Source organism: Copadichromis virginalis, linkage group LG9 (genome assembly GCF_057382275.1).
Source record: "Copadichromis virginalis isolate Kocher_CV1m ecotype Utaka linkage group LG9, C_Virginalis_male_GT1.1, whole genome shotgun sequence".
In the NCBI taxonomy this organism is placed as follows: Eukaryota; Metazoa; Chordata; class Actinopteri; order Cichliformes; family Cichlidae; genus Copadichromis; species Copadichromis virginalis.
Window position 1 is genome coordinate 23,328,610 of NC_140626.1, and position 26,628 is coordinate 23,355,237.

General features: G+C 41.3%; 2 protein-coding genes across 3 annotated transcripts in view; both read left to right on the plus strand.

Moving 5' to 3' along the window:
- Positions 1 to 22,983, plus strand: part of kiaa1217 (KIAA1217 ortholog) — a 99,649-nt gene extending 76,666 nt beyond the window's left edge. The window contains exons 6-22 of one of the 2 annotated variants that reach the window (XM_085468263.1): positions 211 to 304; positions 4,359 to 5,149; positions 6,675 to 6,779; positions 7,304 to 7,353; positions 9,662 to 9,801; positions 9,966 to 10,141; positions 12,897 to 13,027; positions 13,252 to 13,399; positions 14,017 to 14,500; positions 14,714 to 14,909; positions 15,001 to 15,290; positions 15,580 to 15,723; positions 16,037 to 16,159; positions 17,742 to 17,822; positions 17,931 to 19,577; positions 20,106 to 20,237; positions 21,344 to 22,983. In XM_085468263.1, coding sequence (XP_085324389.1) covers positions 211 to 304; positions 4,359 to 5,149; positions 6,675 to 6,779; positions 7,304 to 7,353; positions 9,662 to 9,801; positions 9,966 to 10,141; positions 12,897 to 13,027; positions 13,252 to 13,399; positions 14,017 to 14,500; positions 14,714 to 14,909; positions 15,001 to 15,290; positions 15,580 to 15,723; positions 16,037 to 16,159; positions 17,742 to 17,822; positions 17,931 to 19,577; positions 20,106 to 20,237; positions 21,344 to 21,862 — 5,251 coding nt within the window. In that variant the 3' untranslated portion in view covers positions 21,863 to 22,983. The remainder of the gene's footprint in view (positions 1 to 210; positions 305 to 4,358; positions 5,150 to 6,674; positions 6,780 to 7,303; positions 7,354 to 9,661; positions 9,802 to 9,965; positions 10,142 to 12,896; positions 13,028 to 13,251; positions 13,400 to 14,016; positions 14,501 to 14,713; positions 14,910 to 15,000; positions 15,291 to 15,579; positions 15,724 to 16,036; positions 16,160 to 17,741; positions 17,823 to 17,930; positions 19,578 to 20,105; positions 20,238 to 21,343) is intronic. The other variant, XM_085468264.1, reaches the window with a different exon arrangement.
- A 46-nt stretch (positions 22,984 to 23,029) lies between these two features.
- On the plus strand, positions 23,030 to 25,895 carry LOC146701873 (uracil nucleotide/cysteinyl leukotriene receptor). The gene is made up of 2 exons (XM_085468265.1): positions 23,030 to 23,171; positions 23,857 to 25,895. Exons 1-2 carry the CDS (start codon positions 23,041 to 23,043, stop codon positions 24,791 to 24,793), a joined length of 1,068 nt encoding a protein of 355 aa, XP_085324391.1. The 5' UTR covers positions 23,030 to 23,040; the 3' UTR covers positions 24,794 to 25,895.
- The last annotated feature ends 733 nt before the right edge of the window (positions 25,896 to 26,628 follow it).

A 26,628-nucleotide genomic window follows, 5' to 3' on the forward strand; every position in this document is an offset into this window, starting at 1 on the left:
TTCATGTAGCAAGATAGTATTAGTTAATATTTTTATGGATTTTGAATATTTAGAGAGAATGTCAGGTAATAGCGAACAGTCAGAGCCTCTGTCGGGGTATGTGCCCTTGGTGGGGCTGTTGCAGAGAACCCGACTGAGGCAGGATCGGCCGCTGTCTGATGGCGATATCTGGGCTAAATTCTTACCACTGAGCACCTCTTCCTCCTACAGGAACATCACAGACCACTCCTGCCTGAAGGTTTACCACAAAGATCCAGCACAGGCATTCAACCATGGACCCCGACCTACCAATGGCGATGTCAGGGTGAGTACTTTACTGTCCACAGCACAGCAGTGAAATTGTCTCATTAAAAGCGGCAGCTGAGTAGAGAAAAGATTTGCTGCAGATAGAATAGCGAGCCCGGTCTCCGGTTTCTCACATCTTGTATGCAGTAAAGGGAAGGAATGTCCCCCTGCCTCTTGTTAATCTCTTCAGAGGGGGTCTTGTATTGTTCTCCCAGGGGCCTGCGTTTGGCCGTCCTCTACACGCTCTGGTGCGACTTGTTTAAGGGACAATTGGACTCAGCTCTCAGGACTATTTCCTCTCTGAATTCTTCCTCCCAATATCTGCTCTAATCTCTTTTCTTTTATTCTGATTCTATCTTGTTTATTTCCTGCTGATGTAACAAACTAAAACCCCCAAAGAGCCTTTTTTTTCGTCTACTGTTCCTCCTCAGATCCGCTCCTCTAATCTGCCCTGACCAGTCATCTGTCCTCGCTTTGTCCGTCTGCCAGTTACAGTTAGCATTTTGGCACAATTGCTTTGCTTTAAATATTAACCCCCGCTATACTAACACTACATGCAGTGCTGCGTATGGTCACCTAAGTTTAAAGTGAAATTGGTTAAGTTTAAAGGAGTGATGAGGCAGCTAAGGTGATGGTTTTAAGAGCTCTTCATTCAGATGCCACAGTGACATTGAGGTGCTGCAGAAATTCTTTTTTATTCTTTGCTGCTGACAGGCAAGTTGCTGACTTTCTCCAATCGGGTCCTTCAAAGGGAGGCGAATAAAAGACGGCTCTTCAAAAAAAAAAAAGATGGCTAAATAAGATACTGAAAAAGTGAAAAGGGGAATCTTACTTTGAGAGCTTAAAAGTTTCAAAGTACATCAGCAGAAAAACTCCAATTGTGTAGAGAAGTTTTTCCCCAACTTTTTTTTTTTTTTTTTTTTGCTGTTGTTGAAATTCTGGTTCTCGTCAAAACTGCAGGTGTTAAAAAAAGAGCTTGGAACTCGATGAACTGAAATGTATGAAGCAACTTCTTAAAGGTTCCTATGCAAACACAGTGCAATGCTAACATAAAGAAAAAGATTGTTGCCGTCATTTTTTAACCCAGCAGCAGCTGACCCAGATACAGAGGATGGCTGTGGGGTGGTGTTTTAAGTGTAAACACTACAGAAAACTACCTAAAATGCCATTTATTGATTCCCACTCGAGAGTTTGCTTCTATTGCAGTCAAGTCGCTTTATTTAAATACAACAACAGAGGTTGATGAACGTGCTCCGCATCAAGCAAGCTGTTAAGCTGTTGGCAAACTTCCCTTCCTTTACAAACATATTGAAAAGCTCTAAGACTCAACACAGTTTTCAACGTAATATTTATCAGCCTCTCTATTCTTGGCAGTGTTAAAAATTCAACCTCTTTTATTGAGGAAATAGAAAATTGGCTGCACAAAGGAAAAAAAGGGTGTCGCTAGGGCTTAATTAGCACCTGTTCAAACACTGTTTCACTGAAGGTGCACCTCACATGTGTTTGGGCCGTAGAGAATGCCCTCGCCTTGCAGGGATGCCAGGCCTCAGATCTGATTCAAATTGAGATCTGCAGTCATCTCGGCTATCGATTTGAAAATGTCTGGCAAGCGAAACTTGCATAGAGCTGTCTCTGGTTATAAAAACAACTGCTGCAATAATACGAGTTGGATAGATGTACACAGGAATGGACACGTAACTTGATAAACTTCAGGCGGTCAAATAACTCTCCTGCAATTGCATTTCAAAAGTTTGACTCATTAATCTTTACTGATACATATATTTATATATGTATGGGATAGTGCCTCAAGCTTTGCTTTGAATTCATACAGTATAGTCAATAGTGGCTGTCGACAGAGACAGTATGTACACACCAGTTAAGAAGATGTTTTGGAAACAGTAGCTGAGTTATTAGCTAGCCTCTGATTTGCTCTCCTAAAAACAATCCACCATTTTTTCTTTTGTCTTTGTCCAAAAAAAGATGACAGCTCATCTTGTGTCAACTTACAATTCTAATAATTAGTGTTTTCTTTCACCAACACCATTTAGTGCCCTACAGCACATCCGCATAGTACACTCAGCCATTCGATCAGCTCTTTAAATATTTACAACTTTCTTCACGAACATTGCAGCACGACTCTTCTTTATCTGGCCTGCTTTGTTCGCTGTGAGGCTCTGAAACGTCTGTGAATTAGTCGGGAAACTCGCTCCAACTCTGACAGGCCAAGAGATTGAGGCAACTTTTGTTAACTCCTACTAGACATGCCGCTCTCATAATTGGAAGCTTAAGAGACTGATGGAGAAAGGAGAAAGGTCTGGGAGATAAATTGCATCTTTTTTGCCTGATATGGTTTTGCGTGTGCTTGTTTTTCGAGCTTCTACTTCTTTGTTTTGTCACAAAGCAAGGAGATCTCTGTACTGTAGGGATATTTTTAGATGTTTTGGTCGGTGTTTCAAAGGTGCAACATCTGTTTGGGATTAAGAGCTGATGCCTTTTGGCTAAAAATGTTCTTATATGGCTTTGCAGGGATTGGAAAAGCAGTCAGATGTTATTTAGGGCTTCAGAGTGTGCACCTTAAAAAGTAGAAGTCTTTATGGTTTTGTGACGGTCAGCAGTGGCTCTTTGCGCTGAAGTCTTAGTGTTTTGCTGCTTGGTCGGACTTGTTGCAGTCATATTTACTGCTGCGTGAACTTTCCCTGCTACAAAGTTTCTTTCTTTTTACTGTTGTCACCACAGCCAAGCCTGAGCTCTTTTGTTACTGTATTCTCTGTGTGCATTTGTTGTTTTCCAGTTCACACCTACTCTTGCACACACAAGGGTCACACCCACTTTATTGTTCACCTCACTGTGCTAATCTTTGTTGGTACTCTGGGAAGTAATAAATAATGACGAGACTGAAAACACAAAAACTTTGCGTTACGTTTTTGACTTGTCTTGACTTTTAGGTGAGACCTGTGAGTCATACGTCGGACAAACAATAGTTTGTGTGTTTGACGGGAATAGAAAGTTAGACTGGAAAACAGATTCGATTCATACCCACTTGTGACACCCTCTAGGAGAGTGTGTATCCATGAATTCTGTCTGTGTTTATAATTTAGGTTTCAAATGTGCTTGTACATGTTTAGTTCAGTAAAGAAGAGAGCGAGAGAAAAACAAACAAACTAAAGAAAACTCAATCTAAAATGAAATGACTTTTATTGTTTTGTTGCTTGTTCTTTCTGAGCCGATATCAAATTTCCATTATTGCTTTCACTGCATGGCTGGCCAAGGGTGCATGTTGCATATCAAGTAACTTTTTTTGGAAATAATTTAATTCTTTTTTTATTCGTTAAGCAAAACACAGTCTTGCCTTATGCAAAGTGTCAAAATAAAAGTAGAGGAAGTAATGTAAAGACTGAACACTGTGTACCTTTAAGACTTTTGCACTGACTATTCTTCTATATCCCTTAACCAAGAAAAGTGTTCCAATTAATTGAGGTTAGGTTTTTGCACGTTAGCCTTCAAAGAGCTTTAAGGTGGTTGAGCTAAAGAACTGTGGACTGTATTTGCTATTCAGACAGACAGATACTGTTGCAAATTAGCCAAGGTACTGTCTAACCCCGAAGGCTTCCATGAACCTCTGGTAGAAAGCCATAGTCTTATCTCCTGGAGCGCATTTGCAACACTTAACCTCACCTTCTTTCAAAAAGCAGAAACTGTGCAGTTTTTTTTAACAGGGAGAATAGTCTTTACTACTTCATGCAATATTGTTTTATATGGAAGCCTGTGGGCACGATATCAAGGGCTTAGAGTGATATGCTGTGTGTCCAGGAACTATTTTCTACTTCTGGGAAAATTTGCTGACAGTATATATTCTTTGAAAAGCAACAGTGTAAGATAGATAGATGTTTTTGTTTTAAGGGCAGCTCCAGTCTAAAGTTACAAGACCTACACAAAGTAAGAAGTAACTGAAGTTGACAGAAATATGCATCTTTAATTTAAGATTTTCTACTAAAAGAAGGAACTTTTTGTGTACTTATATATATTAAATCATTTTTTTTGGGTGTTTTTATGATTTTTTTTCTTTTTTCTAGATGCACAGTGAAATGGCACTTGCCGGCTGTGATGGCCAGCCCCCTCTAAGGCATCCTCCCATGGTTCCCCCGTCCCACCACCCAATGCAAGCAGCACTCCCCCCAACGCCCCACTCTATGCCTCCATCCCCCTCCAGAATCCCATTTGGCCCACGGCAGGGCTCTTTACCTGGGAGCGCCACCATCCCAAGGGACAGAATCTCCAATGCCAACCCACCGGCCCGCTCTAACTCTCCTTGTCCCAGCGCCATCCTAGAGAGACGAGATGTCAAGCCAGATGAGGATATGGCTGGAAAGAGCCACACTCTTTCTAGAGGGAATGAGGGCTTGTACGCAGATCCATACCTCCTCCAAGAGGGACGAATGGGCATTGCTGCAGCACATGGACCACACCCCAGCCCTGGTCTTGATGGTCCAGAGCATGCCATGGGGGGATTTCACCGTGCCTCCATCCGCTCCACGAGTTCTTATGGTGGACCTAGCCCTACAGACACTATAGATCACCCCTCTCTGTACAGGCAGAAGTCCAGAAACAGCCAGCTGCCGACTTTGGGTTCTAAGACACCTCCGCCATCCCCTCATCGGATGACTGAGGTACGAATGATTGACATCCATGGTGGACCTCCTCATGGCATGCCATCTCATAGTGTTACCATGGAGAGAAGCTCGCCTGTGCGCCAGTCCTTCAGGAAGGAAGAAGTAACTGGGACAAAGCCACGGAACAGCATGGGCTCACCTGTGGTTCCAGACCTCCAGGGGCCAATCCCAGCTGCCAGTGACCATCAGACACGGTAAGCTAGCAGAGGACACAGTGTTGCATATAGTAGCTGGGGGGGGGGTTGTTAAAATAACTACCGAGACATTGCATGGGAGCATGGACTAACTCTGCATCCCAGTGTCACCCTAACCATGAACTGCTGCTTTCCAGTACCTGGTCTGACTCTGTTTCATCATCCATGCGTGAAGAATAAATATAACCTGCCCTCTCACTGTCTTCAGCATAAAGATCTGCACATGAAGCACATTTTGATGAGTTTGGTTTGTGTATATAGCCAGCTCTTGCTTATCTTGCTAACTCGAATTCTGGAGCTGATATTGTTGATGAGCGTGTAAGCCCAGGCATAGCTACCACTAGTGAAACAGGATAGTATCTAAAGGCTCTATTAATCAGTGTATATTTAAACAAGAACACCCCTTACAGACTCTATTCAGTTTCAGTTAATCTAACAGATATTTTAGTACCTGGGTTAGGTTTGTCTTCTCAGACTGAGAGCACATAAACACAGAAAGGGTGCAAGAGGGATGCTGGCCTCTTAGCAATGCTTAACTAGAAAGGAGGGTACATGGGCTCTGTGTGTAACTTGGAAACCCAAAGCAAATACTGGCCAGGTTGAAAAAGTATTTGAAATGGCCAGTCATGCAGATCAGGCCAGACCACCTGGGAAGCCCAAAACCTCCATTAGAAATGCCCTGGGAATATCTGAAAGAGTGAAGGAATTTGATTGGGAAAGTACCATGCTTCACTTTCAAAATAAACTGTAGGTGTCATAGAATATACTCGTGTAAAATATTGTGGTCATTGTTGTATTCACATAGACTTTGTGTCTGCACTGTGTCCTTAACATGCCCCGTGCCTCAAGATAAATTATGAATAGAACAGAATAGCCCTTTATTGTCACTGTACATGTGCAATGAAATCGTGGGTGCTCCAAACAGACTCTGCAGCAAATATAAATAGCAAGACAACATAAATAAATGACAAAACAAGATGAAAGCACACTAAATAAGGCACATCTTATGTGCCTTATAAAGCAAAAGTAGTTCTGTTGCCAGTTCCCTCACCTGCCTACAGTGTAGGCTTTCTTAAGGCAGTGTCATACAGTTCAAATAATCCTTTCACTCTCTTTTTGGCAGTCACTACATGTGACTCAGTCAAAAAAACAATATGACCCGAGCACCTTGGGTGTCAAGCTTAGGCGTGTCAAGAAGTTGTCCGTCTTGTTTATTCTATTTGGACACGAGCTTTTGGGGTTTTTACATTTTTGTTTTATTTGTAATTCAGAAACGATTCATATTTACCAGAGACAACATTTACTTGTGGCATATTGCAAATCAATTCCAAAACAAAAGAAAAATCTCTGCTGTGTAATCATCTCACAAAATGGCAAAACGTTTCATGGTTAGGTGATTAAAAGCGATTGATTATTCTGTTTACAACCCTCCCGTTTTCATTCTGAGCTAATATTTGCTCCAGTGGCAGCTGTCATATCCAATAGGCCTCGGTGTTGAAAGCAGAATTTTTTGATGTGTCTGCAGAGAACGAATGAAGGCTATGGAACAACAGATTGCCAGCTTGACTGGTCTTGTTCAGCATGCACTTTTAAAGGGCCCAAACACTAGTGGCACCAAGGAGCCTCTAAGGTAAGCAATCACAGTATAGGCCAGAGTGGAGGCATCGGGTGAAATGGACTTTTCAAAAGAAAAGCCTGGTGATTCAGTCAGAGGAGGAAGGATAAATTATCCCTTCAATAATGGCCATATCAGACACTCAGGTAAAATAGTGTCTGCTAAAAAGGAAATCGGTTTGAATGTGAATCTGTTATCGAAGCCTTTTGCCCTCTAGATAAATGGCCACTATTGTTCATCTGGCTGCTTTTCAGCTCTTTATCTTCTTTATTTATTTATATTGTTTGGAAATGTTTGCTTGACGCCTAGTCTAAAATGTCTGCTGTGAATTTGAATGTAGCTACTGTATGCACTGATGATGAAGCTTGTTAACATCATTAACATCATTTTAACCTTTCTGGTTTGTCAGTCTGCTCCATCATTCTTTATTTTAACTTGTTTGTCCTTACTAATATCGAGCTGTAAATCTAAAGTGCTGCAAAGTGCTGTTTATTTCTGTTACACAAACTCTTGTAAGATAAATTTCTCTCTGACTGCAGCGAGAGACCCCCGAAGACGACATCTCCAGCCCACAGTGCTCATAGTTCAGGTTAGTATCTCTTCTATTATGTGGGATTTCTGGAGTTTTTTTCTTTTTAGTTGATATAAATGCCATAATATCATGTGCAGACAAGCCCACACATCAGTGTCAGTCAGCAGTCTGCAATGAACAGCACTGGAGGGAGGAAAAACAAAGTCAGGCTTCTTTGCTTGTCATCAGTTCATATTTCCTTGCACTCCTTTACCCAGTTCATCCAGTTTAATAGGAGTTAAGAGACGAGAGCCAGCGCAGCTAACACAAGCCCCTCAAAGCACTACTTAAAACAAGATGCTATTACTTCTCAAGCCTGCCAAGATGATTCAGCAATTCAATCTCCGCGCCGCAGCGTTCTGCGGCCAGACCTTAGCTTGATAAAAAGATCTGCAACCTCACCAGTGGCGAAGCACAAACACAACGCTATTTATGTGTCTTGAAAGCTAAGCTCGTGTCTCAAGAAACATTTCATGGAGTATGTAGTTTTCAGAGGGATTTACTTGTCATGCTGTGTTTGAGCAAATCTTCAAAACATCAGAAAAGTTACAGGGTCTTCTTTGATCTCGCCAGACAGCCTCTAACATGAAAAAACGTGAGGATATTCGTTTAATCCCTCACATGCTTCTTGATTGTCACCACCCAGCGTGTCCTTCTTTCAAAATATACATTGTAACCAGTAGTTCAGGTCTGTTCACGCTGTAAATAGATTTGGGGGATTACAAAGACAAAAGTGTGTTCTTTCACTGCGTCATGGTATATGTCAAAAAGAATTTAGGGAGCACTGGTAAGTTTCTCTTAACTAAAATGGATGGACACTACTTTCTTTGTATTTTTTTGTGTTTAAAGGATTGGCTGCTCTTAATTACACGAAAAAATTTGTACTTGCCTCTTCTGGTATCCATTCTTGCAGATGGTTTTCACATTTGTCTCAAATATACAGAGACAGACATTCATTTCATAATTCTGATAAAAATACAGCACAAATGCGTCCTTTCAGAAAGAATTTCCAAGTTACTGTGGATAATACACAGACCTTGAAACTGCTCTCTACCAGAAAATTGGCCCAACTTCAACTATTTATATAGTGAACTAAGATTCCAGGTTAATTGACACACATTTTTGAAAAGATATGTTACTGTAAAACTCAGTGCATGCAGTGTTAATTTAGCTACACAGGACACAAAGTCAAGCTCAGCTGACCTCACTGTCATCCCACATCAGCTGACACCTCTGCTGATATCCTCATGACTAGTTTCAGGTTTATTTAAAAAGGACAATGCACGATAATTAAGATGAGCACTTGGATCCTGTAACTGCAGTCCCTGATGGCATTCATATATGTTAAAAGAAAAAAAAATGGAAGCACATCTGTGTATAGATAAGAGCTAGAAGATGAGGTAATTTCAGCTGTTATTTCCCAAGGGGTCACCACAGCAAATGAATATGCCCTCCCATTTATCCAGGCTTGTTATCGGTACTAGCCTGTGAAACCCCGAGGCTGGATTTGTGTTTCCTGCCAGGCTTGATCTTTTAAGACTTTTGTAAGGCAAATGTGTTAACAACTAAACAACAAAGCCCCTAGATAAGAACCAGGAGAACATAAATACTAAAACAAACACCCTAACTATATAACCTAGCAAACAAAACTTAAAGACCAAGTAACCTGATCAAGTGGGGTGCAGTATTAAAATTGCTTTAGCCCACCTACAGTTGGTGCTCATTGCAAGCTGCTTTGCAACCCACTCAAGCTCCTCCTTTACATGCTGTGTTTGACAAAACCAATGTTGTCTGTTGTGACTGAACGTGTAGTTCTATAGGGTCATTACATTTCAATCTCATGGTGCAGTTTGAAATATTGCTCTTACTTTCTATTTAGGGACTTCCACCATGGATGTAAGTTACTTTGGTTTCCATGGTTTCAGCCTGTTCTTCATCTTTAGCAGTGACTGAAATAATTAGTTGACAGCCATTTCCAGCTGCAACTAATAAGAGTGTTAACATATCTATAGTACAAATGAAGTAGAAATGATGCCACAAAAATTAGAAGAAATCTTTGCTGAACATTTGGGACATTAGGTCAGAAAAAGTGTGTTTACGGGCATTTACAATCTGCCTGCTAATAAGCAGAGTGAGTGCTTGAAAAAGGAAAAAAAATTATACACTTTAAAGCCTCCCTAATAATGTTTACTAGAATTTTTACAGTTGATAAGAGTAATTATGAGCTTTGATTTCAAAGGTTTTAGTATGTACATATGGCTCGTAATTTTCAGAAAACAAACTTAAGCTGTGCTGTGTGGGTTTTTTTCTTCTTCTCTTGGTCCAGGTGGTTCTCCGGTCTTGTCTCCCAAGAACAGTGCAAGCCCACCAGACAAGGGCTCAGTTCCGCTCAAAGTAAACCTCCTGCAGTTCAGGAAGAATGTTTCTGACCTCAGGATGCAACTGCATCAGATGAGGCAGCTGCAGGCAAGACTTTGTCTCCATTTTAATTAAATTAAACTGTTGCGTTTGTTCACATTTCCAGCTGTGTATATGCATGTGATTAAGTGAGATACCCAAAAAGCCATATATCTCGGTTTACTAGTCCAGGTCCTCTAATAACTTTCATTTTGCTATGTACATCACTTCAGCTCCAGAATCAGGAGGCATTACGGGTGCAGCTGAAGCGGGCAGAGCAGGAAATCAGTATTAAACTTGCAGAAGCAATGCGGCGTATGGAGGACCCTGTTCAGCGACAGAGAGCTGTGGTAGAAGAGGACAGGCACAAGTACTTGGGTCTGGAGGAGCGTGTCCTCACACAGCTCAGGTAAGACTGCTCAGGACTCGCTCATTACCCAACACAACAGATGCTGTTTTGTTTAAATTGTGTCTAAAATGGATAGACACGTTTGTTTGCATTCAACAAAGTTTTTCAAAAGTCTGACAGTTGATGTAGTGCACATATCTGCAACTACATTTGCTGTGCCTTTGTTTATAGGAAGCCCCCAAAAGGCTTCGCTGTTATCAGCTCACCTGAGCCATTCAATCCTAAACGCTTTGACAAGCCAACACCCTCTAAATTACAGCCCACAGGTTTATGCAGGCAAGCTACGCCTGCCTCTCAGAGACAGCGGTCTAAAACAATGGACTCAACTGTGGAGTAATTACTCACCGCCCTGCTCTTATTTGAATTCATTCGCCTCGTCTTGCCAACAGGGAGCAGTAATTGAATCCTTTTTATTTGGATGTTTACAGACAAGGTCAAACAGTGTTGTCTTGCTAGACAGCGGCGAACATATGCTCCAATAAACACAATCATAGCAGTTCTTGGATTCTGGGAAATGAACAGGAGGAAGTCGGGGCACTGAAGCTGTGTTAAGCCCTTTGTTACACTTGGTATGCAGCCATTTGTGAGTCAGCAAAACACAGCTCCTGGCCCCTTAAATAAGGCATGGCAATTAGAGCTGCTTGGCTTTAGAACCATTTGGAGTGCGTGGTGTCAAAACTGCTGCCCTCTTGAGAGAATTCAATCTATCAGACCATATTTTGTAACCTTTTTTTAAAACTCACCCCTTAAAATATGGAAAGTCATACCATAAAAACACAGGAAAACCTTAATGAAGTCACACAGAAAAAGAAAAAAAACGTATTAAATCTGACAGTGGTCATTTTCAGTGGATGAAAGCTGAACAACTGCAGTATTTGAAGCTATTTTCGCCTTAAGTGGAATTCTTGGTGTCCCATACTGCCCGTTTCAGTTCACGAGAAAGAATTATGAAAGGAAGTAAGAAAAGTGCCAAATTCCTCATGCAAATGCAACGCAAGTGGTCTTTAAAGGCTGCCTCCTATACCCTGGCAAACAGAGGGATACATTATTGAACAAACAGTATTTTTGTTCTGGTGGAGGCTTCATAAAAAAGGAAAACTCCATCATTCTCACTACCAAAAAGCCTTTGCATAGAAGGGCATTTAACACACTGTCTCCTTGTTGCCTTTCCTAATCCCTTCAGGGGACTCCTATAAAAGAGTGTTTCTCAAGGGTACCTGGCCACAATGAAATGTGATTTTAGTTCCCTCTCATGCAATCCAACACTGCAGACAATGTTATCATACAGCACATTTCCCTTTGGAACAGCCAGCTTTCTCTAGCACCGGGATGGCTCTCAGGCAGGGTGATATGATTTCTATGTGAGGAAGTGCTTTCTCACAAATAAGCCCTCATTCAGTGTGTAAATATTTGGGGGTTTGGGATAAGACCAGATCCAGTCTAGATTAAGCAATATAGTGTAGACAGGAAAGAGGACTGCACAGTTAAGATGTTTATTCGCAGCTTAAAATATGAATTTTACATATCATATGCACTATTGCTTTTCATGCATCAATCCCAGAGACTTTTCCTACCTTTCCCCAGTTTTGGCTTATGATCTTTAAGAAACATGATTGTATCTTGCCCCCTGGTGTTTATACAGTGCAAACAATCATAATAAGAGCCTGTTTATGCAGGGTTTTTTGGCTTGTTTGTTTTGTTTTGTTTTTCAAGTATACACTCATTAGATGCCAATTTTGGGCCATAATGGCATGATAGCATCACACAGTTTCTGAGAATCTCCCATTTCACCACATCTCACAGGTGCTCTAATGCATTGAGGTCTAGAGACTGAGTACAGAAAACTCATTGTCGTGTAAGAACCCAGCTGGAGATGATTTGAGCTTTGTGACATGGTGTGTTATCCTGCTGGAAGCAATCATCACATGATGGGTACACTGTGGTCATAAAGGGATAGACATGGTCAGTAACAATAGTCAGGTAGCCTGTGGCGTTTAAGCAGTGCTCAATTTGTAGTAAGGTGCTTATACTATTCTATGAAATGAAACCACGTGAACCACTGATACAAAGCAGAATAGATCCATGTTGTTTATGCCCAGTTCTAACCCTAATATCTGAATGTCTAAGCAGAAACTGAGACTTATCAGACCAGGGATTGTTTTTTTTTTGTTTTGTTTTTTTGTTTTACTCTTCTATTCTCTTAATTTTGGTGAGGCTGTGCCAATTGTAGCATAATTCTGCTGTTCTTAGCTGACAGGAGGCTTCCTGAGATACTGTTGTGTATATCTTGGTCGCAGTGAGTGGTTATTTGAGTTATTGTTGCCTTCCTATCAGTTCAAAGCAGATTGGCCATTCTCCTTTGACTTCTGGCATCTTCAGGCATTTTCGCCCAGATAACTGCCACTTACTGGATATTTTCTCATTTTCAGACTATTTTCTGTAACCCGTAGAGATAGCTGTGTGGGAAAATCTCAGTAGATCAACAGTTTCTGAAATATTCAACCCAGCCTGTTTGGTACTAACAACCACGCCACATTCAGATTCATTTATATTACCTTTTTTCCCCGCCCTGGTGCTCAATTTGAACTGCAGCAGGTCATCTTGACCATGTCTACATGCTGCAACGCGATTGGCTGATTAGATATTTGCAGATACGAACAGGTGTACCTATCAAAGTGGCCAGTGAGTGAATTTGTCAGGCAGTTTTTTTTTTAAAGTCACTCAACTCTAAATTACTTTCCCTTTTTTTCTGCAGCGAGCTGGAACAGTATGTAGGTTCTCTGCAGAATGACTCAGCCACAACACACAGAGCAGTGACCCTAAAAGATGTGGAAGAGGGAGCCGTAACCCTGAGGAAGGTGGGAGAATCTCTGGCAGGGCTTAAAGGTATGATGACTGCCTTCCCATCACATTAATGTTCATTACTCCAGTATACTTGCATTATCATTCAGGTTTGCGCAGCAAAAATCCATGCCAAATACAAGCAATTTTTCACAAAAAATCACATTGTAATTAACATTTCTCAATTAAAGAGAAAAGGATTATGAGCAGAAATATTCTAAAATAGGAGTATTTTACAATTTTTTTCCTCTCTGTTTAAATTTCATCAGGAGAGTTCCCAGCCCTTCAAGCCAGAATGCGGGCTGTGCTCAGGGTGGAAGTAGAAGCTGTCAAGTTTTTGAAAGAAGAGCCCCACAAATTGGACAGTATGCTGAAAAGGGTGAAGAGCTTGACCGACACACTCAGCAGCCTGAGAAGGTAGGGGGGAAATGGAGAATGAAAAGATAAAGCAGGGAAAAATGAGAAGATGTGTTGGAGTATGGGAGCTGAGTGCGAGAGGGGGAATTGAAGATGAAAACAAAAAGCACTTTGCGGGGCTCCTCGATGGGGTCTATGATGTGGGAGATTGTACCGTTTGATTATAGTGGCAAGCCAGCCTTCATCCCATCAAAGAGGTCATTCTGTGCGGACAGATGGCTTTGGCGTCCAGATTTACTTCCATCACCTTCACGCAACCGATAAGTGAATTAATTTGGTGGGCAATGCAGCACCTAATTTCCATTTTAATACAGATGCCAAACTGGCTCTTGACTTTTCTCTTGCTCTCCCTCTGTTTTTTTTTTAACCAAAAATATGCCCTGTTGCCAAACCCACCTGTTGCATTATAGATTTTGTGATGGTTTATCCCTCATGTCATTAAATATGTAGTATTATTTGTCTACTTTACAGCAAGATTTGATGTAGTATAGTCCTAATAACAGTTTTAAAAGACCATAACTTGCGAATACAAATTTCTGAGCGTTGTTGCGCAAACATTTCTTTCGCCAGTGTTTCTGTATGATGTGTATTTCTTATTGTTTCCCTTCCCTCTGCAGGTGTGCTACTGAGTTTTCTCAGAAAGGGCCTGAGCTTTCCAGTAATGCCACAGTGGACAACAGCCCCGCAGTAGCAGTAGACACCCCTGCAGATGTTTCTCCAGCACCAGGCCAACCTGACTCAACCTCAGCCCCGCTAGAGCCTCAGAGCTCCACCATCAAATCCGAGGTGATGCCTTCATCCCCGGTGGTCATCCATCATGTCCAGAGCTCCCCGGTCCACATTCAGCAGTCCCAGCAATCTGCGGCTTTGACATCTCAACCTAGTCCCCCAGCCACACCTAGCCCCACTCATATCTCCAGTCCCAACCTTAGCAAGAGTCAAGACCGTGAGGCTCCCAAAGCGGTTGACACAGATCCACCGAGTCCCACCCGCTACAAAAAGACTCATGGGAACAGTAATGGAACAGCCAGCCAGGATCTTGTGATAGAAGAGCTTCAGAGCAGTAAGGAAAAGAACAAAAGCAGAGCTGTTTCCATAAAGGTATGTTTACCCACCTTGTAATTTTCATTTACGTGTATATGCTGACATTAGCCGTGCTAATACTCAGTTTATTTTATGAGTGTCCTGAAAATCTCTAATGTATTTAATGTATTGTTTTTGTTTAGAAATAATAGTCCCTCATTTAGTTTGCACTTCTGACAGCCGTAAACTTTCTCTGACTATTTGGTATGTTTTTTTGTCTGCACTGTCCAGGCGGCAGAGAAAGAGTGGGAAGAGAGGAGGCAGAATATGGGTCATTATGATGGAAAAGAGTTTGAGAAGATCCTACAAGAGGCTCAGGCAAACATGATGAAGGGAATTCCAAGTCTAGAGGTGGAAGAGAACACAGCACTGCCTGCTGCTGGTATTGTAGAAGAAGACATTCACAACCCTGTTGAGCTACCATCAGGTAGAAATCACACACAAATGTAACTTAAACAACTTCTTTTTTTGCTTTATCTACACACCTTAATGTTGTTTCCTATTGCCCTGTATGACAGAAGAGCCCCAGTCAGGCCCTCAATCAGACAAACCAGCAAAGAAGGGGTCCGAGAAACTCCCTAAGCCTCTGGTGGAGAAATCTGCCAAGCCAGCACTAGAGAAACTCTCCAAAACTGCCATCAAGCCAGCAGCCACTGAAAGTTTGACAAAACAGGGGTCTGAAAAGCCAAACAAGTCCCCACCACCGCCTCCGCCAAGGAAAACCTACCCCAGCTCCAGCTCAGGCATGACCACTACACGCTCTGGTGAGGTCGTCTACACCAACAGGAAGGAGTCTGTCTCGACTCAGGTTGGTGCTTTAAAAGGTTGGAGAGAGTAAAGAAAACCATTCTTGTGTCTGTGCGCTAAGCGTAGAGCCAAGTGGGGTTTAGTTAAGCCACTGCATTAAAACTGGAAGAAAAGGGGAAAGAGCTATTTAGGCTTTCTCCAAAGTGTAAAGGTTGCCATTTTCAGGAGAGATACTGTTTAACTCTGTCTTTACGCTCATCCAACATGAATGCAGTATCCATTTTCATTTCCACAAACTTTGCTGATTGTTAAAAATACAAGAATAATTTCCCTCACATTATTTCTCACAGGAGGGCGAAGAGGAGGCCCCACCTCCCTCTCCCCAACCCAAGCCCACCAAGGTTGCACCGGAGACCAAGCCGAAGCCAGCCACTCCCCCCCTGGTTACGAGAGAAGAGGAAGATGAAGGGGACAAGATCATGGCAGAGCTCCAGGTTAGATCCATATACAACACGCACACTCACACGCTCCTTTCAAACATGCGCAAATACAATCAATTTAACCGACATATGGAAATTAGGATGCTGGATTTGATTGATTTCTGCGTTGTGGGAGTGGGTTGCTTATCATTTTTTCCTGTGGTGGGTGACTTCCTTGGAAGTGGCAAAGGATGGGTGCTGACAGCTGCCAAAGAAATAACTTTCATTGAACTTTACTGCACTTGTGGCGTTTTACAGCTGTGCAGTTGTGAAGATGCTCCTCAAAACCCTTGTCCCGTTGTTCCCCTCACCTTTCTCCACTCTTCAGGTTTTCCAGAAGTGCACAGTTAAGGATGTAGGGGTGAAAAATTTGGTAGAGCCCACCGCTCGAATTGAACCACAAATCAGAGAGCTAAGACCGGGGGCTTTATTACCCCTCAAAGAGAAAAAGGTAAAATATATGTCCCGGTGCAGCTGCCCAGCTAACTGCCTGCCTTTGCCAACTGTATAAAACAATCAATGGCTGTGTCTTAACACTCCTCTGCTCTTGCTTTTGCTCGAGAGAAACCTGTAGCAGCTGCCTCCACAAAGCTTCCTTTCCTTGCTGCCTGAGTTTTCCTCCCTCTTTTGATCCTGCTGGATATCAGAGCTTTAATTTTTTTTTTTCAGGATTAAGTCTGCATAAAATTGAGCTTCTGAAAAGATGCTGTGTCTTCTGTATGCCTGGTCTAGACTATGATGTGTTTCAGAACTCTCACTTGTCTTTTCATCCAAATCAATAAAAACCTCAGCACTGTACCTTACATGCTATTAAATCGTCTCGTGTCTTTCTTTAATGACATTTGACAATTGCTTGATATGCCCTAGATTTTTGACAATTGAAAGAACATCAGTAAAATGCACTGTAGACACAATCTATTTTTGCAGACTTGGTTCACTAGAGGTCAGCCTGACCACTTTGCATGCTCCTTCTCCTCTCCTATACTTTTCTGAGGAATGACTTTTCCGTTTCTCTTTGCACAACTTCATCTCAGTTCGCTTTTCCCAGCTTTACACCTCCCTAACCAATCATTTGATACATGTTGAGTATTACCTTTTTTTTAGTCGAAACGATAAAGCAAATAGGACTAGGTGTGTGAAGTGCATCAACTTTTACTAGATTTGAAAAGATGAACTGGAAGTATCTGCTCTCTGAGAGAAACAAATAGGAGGTATGCTACTTGGTTAAGCTTACAATCACAGTAAATAGTACATTACATTAAAGTTTACTGTTTTGCTGAAAGTTTAAAAATTTTAATTATTTCACTGAAAAAAAGAGAAACAAGTTAGGAACATAAACTGTATTTAAAGATGTACATAGGCTCTGTGATGTCGTCCCCCCCGCCCAAAAAAAGCATCTTATCAATTAAAGGTTGATAAGTTGGTTAAAGGTTAACCATACCCTAAAACATATAACAATTTACAAAATAAGCTGCATGCACCATTAAAGACTCAAAAATTCCAAATGAGACTAAGCTCATCATTAATGTGTTTAATGAGGTCATAAATTAACTAAAAAATAAGATAAATATGTCACAGACTTTTATTGAACAGTCACAATTTAGCAGTCTCCCCCTGCTGGTCATTAGAAAGAATGCAGGTTTAAGGCACTTCCACATTTTCCACTTTTTAGATGCTGAGTCTACAGCTGGCTTTTAAATATAGTATAATGATGTAAAACTCGATATGTGAAATAAAAAACAGAAAAAATATTTAATTCAGTTTTATATTTATATTATGTGATTTATATATTTATACATCCATCAACATGAATTATATTTTATTTTGGCTTTTCAAAACTCTGTACTATGTGCATTTTTATGTAGGATTTAATACTGTAACAGTATAAAAAAGCAGTTGTGAAAGGTAATTGACCAATCTTGTAGTTTTGACGCCGCAGATCGTTCTGCAACCAAATGTGATTTCACAGTTAATCCAGCACAGCCTGGCACGCCAGTTACACTGTAATATTATTCCCCCACACACTGTCCTAGCAGAGCTCAGAGCCCAGTCGAGAGGATAAAGATCCAGACACAGACGAAAATGGGAATACAACTGTTCGACAGAGCCAAGGGGTATGTATGACTTTTAACTACATATACTATAATCACATATGTTTAACTTATACTCTAGCGTTAGAAAGCTATGAAACATTGACACATTTTTAAATTTCACAATCACAGGTCATATATTATGTGACGGGCCAGATTCCCAAAGATCATCCACCCCCATCACGACTGGAAGACACCAACGACCATCACAGAGAGCCCCCACAGTCTCCGACACAGGTGTCAAATGTCAATGTTAATGACATTTCTCCAAGCCAGCAGCAGCAACAACAGCAGCGGCCACCACTGTCTCCAACACCCAAATCACCCCCACCTATATCACCTAAACCTGTGGGACTTAATGCTTTTAAACTGCCAAAGAAGCATGTTAAACGCTCTGAATCCATGAAGACCAGTGCAGAAATGCAGAAGGGAAAAATCCTTAAAGTTCATACAGAAAAGAAAAGTAAGCTCGTCCAGGAGCCTGTTTCGTCTAGTAAGAATATAGTAACTGACCCAGTGGCGACCACAAAAACAGGTGCTGTTAAAGCAGCACCTAAACGGTATGGTGCTCCATCCAAAAAGACTTCTGACGAGAACAGCAGTCCACCTAAAAACACTATTGATGATCTTGATGGGGGTGCTAGTCTCAGTCCTGACTTGCCTGGAGAAGAGGCACCTCCACCCCCAGACAACATTGCATTTATGATCACCAACACCAAGGTTCAGCCACTGTCTTGTGGAGAGTACCAAGAACTGGTCAATGCCAAAAAAGGAAGTGTGCAGACTGTTACTGTAGGCAATGCAGCGAATCGAGGAAACACCACAGCTGATCCTTCAGTGCCGCAGGATAACGGCTTCAACAAGAAGCCTGTCATCATCATCTTTGATGAGCCGATGGATATCCGTTCAGCTTACAAGCGCCTTTCTACCATCTTTGAATGCGAGGAGGAACTGGAGAGGATGCTTGCAGAAGAGCGCATTGAGGAGGAGAGTGAGGAATCCGATACAGAGAGAAGTAGTGGGCTGCCGGTCATCGCAGAAGGGGCTGAGATGGTTGGTGGCAAAAAAATCAGCAGCTCACAGGGAGCTACAGATCATGCCAGCCTATCATCTTCATCCTCTTCTTCGATATCTGAACTAACAGACAACGGGGTAAACTTAGATTCAAATGGAGACTCCAAGGATGGGAAGAAGAAATTCAAGTTCAAGTTCCCTAAGAAACAGCTGGCAGCACTGACTCAGGCCATTCGCACAGGCACCAAGTCAGGCAAGAAGACGCTACAGGTGGTTGTGTATGAAGATGAAGAAGAATCCGATGGTACAATCAGGCAGCACAAAGAAGCGAAGAGATATGAGATTACGCGCTCAAAATCCTTTGCAGATACTCCCAGGGGAACAGACACTGCCCCGCTGAAAAAGCAGAACTCCGAAGCTCTCGGCAGGACGGATGAGATTCGGAAGAACACCTACAAGACGCTAGACAGCCTGGAGCAGACCATCAAGCAGCTAGAGACCACGATTAGTGAGATGGGACCACGCTCCCCTGATGAGTCGGTTAACACCGAGGAAGCAAATACAGGGAATGGGAAAAGCTCAGTCGGAGTAGGGCTGAAGAGGTCGTCCTCTCTGCCTACCTCCAAAGGGTCTGGCCCTAAGGTACCTAGCAAAAATTCACTGCAGAAGAAGCCTAAACCTCAGCTCCTTCCACGCCCTGTAATCAACCCTTCTACCACCACCAACACCAACACTGTCCCCAGTGTCCCCAGCACCGTACAACAGGTCTCTCTTTAGCTCTTGTTGTTCCCGGAGGCTTTGGGTTTCTTCTCTTTCAGTTTTCTAACTTACCTCCACTCCCACCTTAACCACTGAAATTACAAAATCATTAATCCCCTCCCCCCACAGGTGCTTGGAAATGGAAATGACTCCCCTCTTCAGTACAAAATCATGGTGACATGATTGGGTGTAGCATTTTTTTTGGTTCCTGGCTACCATCTTTCTTCTTCAGTTTATTGCTAAAACTCAAGAGGTTTTCAGCAAGTGGCACACTCATCATCAGAGACACTGTCATGATGATCAAGCTCTAATTATCCTTGTTCTTGACTGCATGCCTTGTGTTTAATGGCTTTGTGGTCCCACTGGGTGCATGATCTTTCACTGGCGTTGATTGTTGACGTATTGAATGAACGGGGATTTTTTTGGGGTGTTTTAAACCTGTTAGTGCCTCGACTTTTCATACTTCCTATTTGGTGTGTTTTTTCTATCTTTTTTTTTATTTTCTGTTTTGTTTTTCATTTGGATCCCCTGCAGAATACCAGTGTCGCTTCCCCTACTAGTCGGATGCCCGTCCCTTTGTCTGCGAAGTCCAGGCAGTCACCGGGTACAACTGACAAAGCAGGAAAACAGCAAAAACTGCAGGACGCTCAGAGGCAGTTCCGACAGGTAGTTTTACTGTAGGGTCTTAACAGAGACTACAGGGAACAAATATAGGGAATCGAAAGCATGTGGCATATGAGGGAGGGTGGGGGTGGGAAGACTTCCAAAGCTGTGAGGTTTCAAGTGTTGTGGAAAAAAAAAAGTCACGATAGTGGCGACTGTGGATCTGTTCACGTTTCTCTCGAGTCTGCTCTGACACGAAGGCATGTTTGACTCTTGACTGTTATCCCCATAACATCACTGTACTGTATGCTTCTGCATGTCCACACTGCTCATGGTTTTCACTGTGTTGGTGGCTAAAAAAAAAAAAAGAAGGAAAAAAGGCGGAGACAAACGGAATCCTATCCTGTCATCATCTGAGTTGTCATCACATCTCCAATTCCCATCACAGCTGAGTTCCTAAACAGTGTTGCCAAGCCCTAAGATGCTTATGGCTATGTTTGATACAAACTTATCTGACTTTTTAAAAACATTTTTTGGCTATGCTCCTCCCTTCTCACAATGCACCTCTGCTCAAACCCAACATCACTGCACAGCTTACTTAACCCCAAGGTGATACATTCTCTTACCGTCAAGACTTCGGCATAACCCACCCACCTTGCATCGTCACTTTCACTGGAACACTGGCCCACATTTTCCCCTATCTGCTATCACTCTTCAAACACCTAACCCTATTACCTAATTCTCTCCGGACCTCTTACGCGTATCTATTCTCTGAAATGTCTCCAACACTCTTCCCAAGGCCTAACAATCCCTCTAACAAACAGCCACTCTGTAGAGAGACCCATCCTGTCTGCCATTGCACTGTCTAACCTTTGCCTGGTTCTGTTTCTTGGTAACATGTCTGTCAGTTCAGTTTCTCACCTTTTGTGCAACCCAGTAAAAAAAAAAGACAGCTTTTGTATCTGGGTATTTTTATTGGTTTTTTTTGTTTTGTTTTTTGGTGTCTTTTAGTTCTGTCTTAGTTATATTAATGCTTGTGTAGTCATAGTGTCTGTCCATGTAATTAACTTGTAGTTTTGTTTAACATTGTCTTGCCTTTTTTAATTGTATTATTTTACCAGTTTTCTTTTTTTGACAACAAGTATCTGTTTTGGCATCTCTGTTTACAGGCTAACGGAAGTGCTAAAAGAGTGGGAGGGGATCATAAAACGACTTCCCCTACTATACCCATCTCTAAAATCCCTGCTTTTTATCCTAGCTCTACTAAAGGCAGCTCCCAGTCCACACAGAATTCAGATGCTACTAACCCCATTAACCCTTCTTCCTCTTCCTCCTTTGTGACAAAGTCCTCCATTCTGTCCTCTCACCCACCTCGTTCCAGCTCCCTACCTTCCACCCATATCCCCTCCCTGTCAAACGGATCCCTCAAACTTCCCACACCCTCACAGCACACAGGTAAAGCTCTCTCGTTTTCCTCGCAGAATGGTCGAGTCCACTCCTCCTCCTCTTCATTCTCCTCCTCCTCCTCATCCTCTTCCCCCTCCCCTCTGTCGCCCACACCTTTGGGCCCAGGTGGAAAGAGCATCCGCACCATACACACCCCCAGCTTCACCAGCTACAGGTCCCACAACGGCAGCAGCGGCAAATCCTCCATCCCAACAGCCACAGCAGCTAAGGACACTACTTAGCCCCATTATCACCCCTCTGGCTTTTACAGCATAGCAGGTAGACCTGATCATATTTTATATTGGTTTTGGATTGTTGTTCATTTTCTTTTTATTAAAGGTTTTTTTTTTTTTTTTGTAAAAGTATTAAGTGATGGACTCAAATCATGTTTTTCCTTTGACACTGGCATTCACACACTGCTACTTTTATCTTCATTTTCACATTTTGGATCATGCTTACTTGGATATCGATTCTCTCTTGAAGGCGTTCCAGATGACAGAATATTTTGCAATGTAACTATAAACGATTTAGTGTTGCCACTTTGTAGCTGAAGTGGAAGGCTTTCATGGTGTTCAAAAATGTATTTTCTTGCTGTAGCTATGAGTAGGGAATAGAGAGTTGATGTACAATCACAAAATATCATGTAAAAAAAAATTGTGTTATATTTTTTTGAAACAAGAGATTGAATAACCGTAGTATATTTAATCTTCTATATTTCCTATGTTGCCGGACATTCGACGCTGCCCTTGTAAATGCCTTTTTCTGAATGTATACACGATGTATACAGACATTTTAAACTCATTAGTAACTTTAGTTTTTTAAGAGTATTTTCTCATGTTTCCACCCATTTGAACTGCCGGTTTATTTTACAGATTTACAACAGGTATACTAAATAATAAAAGTTTTCATTTTATTGTGCCTATTTGCCAAAGTTGTTGTATAATGACTCACTTCAAGCCTAACTCAGTCATGACCTTTTAGGGGAATTTACATGCAATCTGTGTGGATGGCCGAAGTGTGGACCTCAGTGTTTGCACTGCTGGTTTCGGTTTGTTAAGTTAACATGTATTGTTGTTTAAATGTACTTAAGTCAAAGTGATAAACCTGTTCTACCACGTGTACATAAAAGCTTCTACTAAGAAAAAAAGTAGTTTTGTTAACATACCAAAGTTTATTTGTATGCATGCCTTTTGATTACTTTAGGAGAGTGGTGTAAAAGACGACGTTTGCACAGATAGATTTTGTAAATATTTGATTTTCTCTCATTTTTTTTGTAAAGCTTTAAATCATGCTATAAAGAAACTATGTAATAAAGACAAAAGTGTGTTGGAGTAGTAATAAAGACTTGCATGCTTGTAGTGCATCAGGCTTCCGTGGCTTTTTCAAGTTCTTTGTGGTTTCCTATTGGGCTGATTCACAGATGGTAGTTGTGTGTAAATACAAAACTAGATATGCAACTTCTCACTTCTCACTTCTTCTTCGCCCGTATCCTGTGCACACATCATTGCTATTCGACTGGTGGCAAAACACGACTCTGCATTACTGTTACAGGTAAGGAGATGATTTATGATTATTGTCAGTTTGGAGTTACCCTACATTTGGATTAAACTATCAAACATTTAGGTAATTCACTAACATATAAGCTCTAATAATTTTGTACTTAGTCATGTAGCCATGTTTGGTACACTTTATTGTTTAAGTGAACATGCAAATGAATTTTTCTGCAACAGAGCAAAGTGTCTTTGGCAAATGAAGTTACAAAGTCGCTAACTGGGTTTTAAAGGCAGTATCATTATCAGTATACATTTAATTAGATTGTTATAGTTTATGATTGGTTGACTTTTTTCATGTTCTGGTTGATTTTACCTTTTACATATGTACACACAGACACATACACAGGGATATGTTAGTTCTACTATATAGCATTTTTATATGCTATACTAGCAAAAAAAGTACCTCTTGAATGTAATTATTCTTTTGTTGATGTTAATGAAAATGTAATCCTGCTTGCTTGTTACACTGACGTTCCGCAAGAGTAGTTCCTCTTTCTAATGTGTAATACACACATGATTCTGCATATGATTTTATAACGTTATGTCACATTTTTCTATTTGCATTCTTAGTTTCATTATGATAATTTAAAAAGTCACTAAAACATCATGTGAGTGAACGAAGGCTATCATGTGGCTGTCAATCGTTATAACAGGCTGTTTGTGTCTAATTTGTGCTGGACCAGGCCGATCCTCTGCGCAACAACTATGAATGTTTCCGGGGAGGAGGGAGAGAGCTTCTATGGCACTTCTGGAGCTCTGTGGAATTATTCTCTTTCCATTTTTTACATCCTGATTTTCATCATCGCAGTGCCTGGGAACATCTTGGCTCTGTGGGCCTTCTTTCACCAGAAAAGCACATCTCCATCAAGAGTCTTCCTGAGAAACCTCTCTGTAGCCGACATATCTTATGTCCTCGTCTTACCCATGCGCATAATTTACCACCTATCTGATAACCACTGGCCCTTTGGACACATCATCTGTCAGCTGTTAGGCTTCTTGTTCTATCTAAACATGTACTGCAGCCTCTACTTGATGAGTTTCATCAGCCTGGACAGGCTCCTGGCTGTGGTTATACCTTTAAAGTCACAATCATTCAGGAAGCCTTTGTATGCAAATGTAGCGGTTGGCATACTGTGGGTGATAGTTATTGTTTGCATGAGTCCTACACTCTTTTCTGGAAGAAAACAAACCAACTCATCTGGCATTTGTAACAAACTGTACTTAGAAAAGACAAATCCAACAGCTTTAATTTCCACTATTGTGGCATTTGCAATTCCCCTCGTCACTATAGTGGTTTCATACATACTGATCCTGCTGAAACTAAGAACAGTGCAGCAAAATGAAGAACGACCGGTGAAAGACAAAGCTATAAAAATGATTATACTTGTTGTGATGAACTTCCTGTTCGCATTTGTGCCCTACCATGTGTGCAGAATAATCTACATTCAACAGCAGAGCTTTGGAAATATTACTGAGGGGCTGAGAAAAGCCAATCAGATAACATCTGCACTCACCTGTATCAGTGGTATACTGGATCCTGTCATGTATTTCTTTTTGAATCGTCTATACAGGAAAACATTTCTTAAGCTGTTCTGTAAAAATAGGGAAGATGTCATATAAAAAATGCAAACGGGGGAAAAAATGGAGGTAATGCTAACCATGTTAAAAACATCAGCGTGGTTCCTATAGCACCTAACCGCAAATCAGACAAACTGCACTTCCCCTGATTCATCGACTTTGAAATTGTCAGAATTAGCCAGTACTTGTTTAGGGAACTATAATAGGTCAAAGATAATTTGTCAGTTTGGGACCTGTTAGCTTTCTGGCACTGAAGACTGAGACATTTTTTTAAATTTATTTACATTTTTTGAAATTCTGTTTTTATTTTATTCTATTTTTAATTTTTATTCTCTGAATTACTCAGAAATCTTATCCCCAAAGGAGTGAAACATCTAAGCTTCTGCTTTACGATACTTTATTTGTCTCACAAAAGGTAACTGAAAGTCTGTGACCTCAGCGGAAGTAAAAACAATTGTTGCCTCTTGCAGTCTATTTTGGTTCCAGAGTTCAAAGTTTGAATAAAGAATCCTGGTTTTCATGACAAAAAAACCCTACTTTAATAATCACATTTCATTGTTAAGAAATAGTGTGAGTGTGTGTGTGTGGGGGGGGGTCTGGTAAGAATGCCAAGAGGTTAAATCCACATCAGATGCAGAAGCGTTATTAGGCAACTGCATTATTCAGCAGTAGAACTGTGGACTGCTAAAGTTTCCTTTCTGCAGTCTAAATGCGTTACCTAGTGGAGCCACGTGGTACATTATAAAATGAGACAGAGGGTTAAGGATATAGATAGTGTGGTGCTTTCAGTGCCTTAATACCTACAAAATGTTGCTAAAAATAGATGATGCAACAACGTGATAAGCGTGCCACTGTTTTAGCTTTTGTGATGTTGTTGGGATCAAAACAAGAAGAAGAATGTGCACATTTTCAGAAATCTAAATGGTGTGTTTACAATGGCCTCAGTAGTGTAAAATATGCAGCACAACTGCTCAGGCCTCCCAGGTGAAACGCTATTTTACAGGTTTGGTTTCTTTGTGTCAGGAAGTTGAAGGTTCTCTGTGTGTTGTTGGGGGTTTTGTCCACTTTACAAAAAGTGTACCTCATTTAGAAGCTTTAGCACCTAATTATCGCTTATTTTGAAAATAAAATTAATCATCTGAATATTAAATAGTTTGCTCGTAACTTTCTTCAGAGTATTTGTCTAAGATTGAAGAAGTTTGCAGCAGATCAAATCGACCACTTGATGGTGACAAACACACAGAACAGTTGGTTTTGTGATTGTAGATTATGTCATAGTAAAATAAACAATATAAATACCTTATTTGATATTTGACACAAGTAGAACATTGAACCAACTGATAGAGTAGTTTTAACACAGTTTTTAAAAGAGCAGACCTGATGATGTAGACTATAAAGTAAACCTATTACATGAAGTAAAATGTTGTAATTTGTTTCAGAAAGGTTTACAAGATGGTAGTGAGACCTACTTTGACCTGGTCAGTCAAAGTGAAATGCGCAGAGGAGGCATAGATGATGTATTTCCTGGGTACGGGGTGAATATGGGAGTGCCAGGCAAGAGGAAAAGAGGAAGACCACAAAGAAGATTCGTGGACGTGGAGAAGCAGGACCTGTAGAAGGTTAGTGTGAGAGAGGAGGATGCAAACTATAGGGTGAGCTGGAGGCAGATGATCCACTGTGGCGACTCCTAAAGGGAGCAGCTCAAAGAAGATGACGATGATGATAAAAATAACAATGTTTTAAGCACTACGTGTTGGGGCAGATTTTATTACATCATGAAACGCAATTCTTTGATTACCGAGAGATGGGGTAATTCCCATACCTTTGAGGGGAATAAACTTCTGTTGTTTTTGACTTGTGCGGGTACCCGTATTTTC

Coding starts and splice junctions, on each gene's coding strand:
- LOC146701873 (XM_085468265.1), top strand. CDS start 23,041: ATGGTAGTTGTGTGTAAATACAAAACTAGATATGCAACTTCTCACTTC. Junction 23,172..23,856: donor ACTCTGCATTACTGTTACAG/GTAAGGAGATGA, acceptor GTGCTGGACCAG/GCCGATCCTCTGCGCAACAA.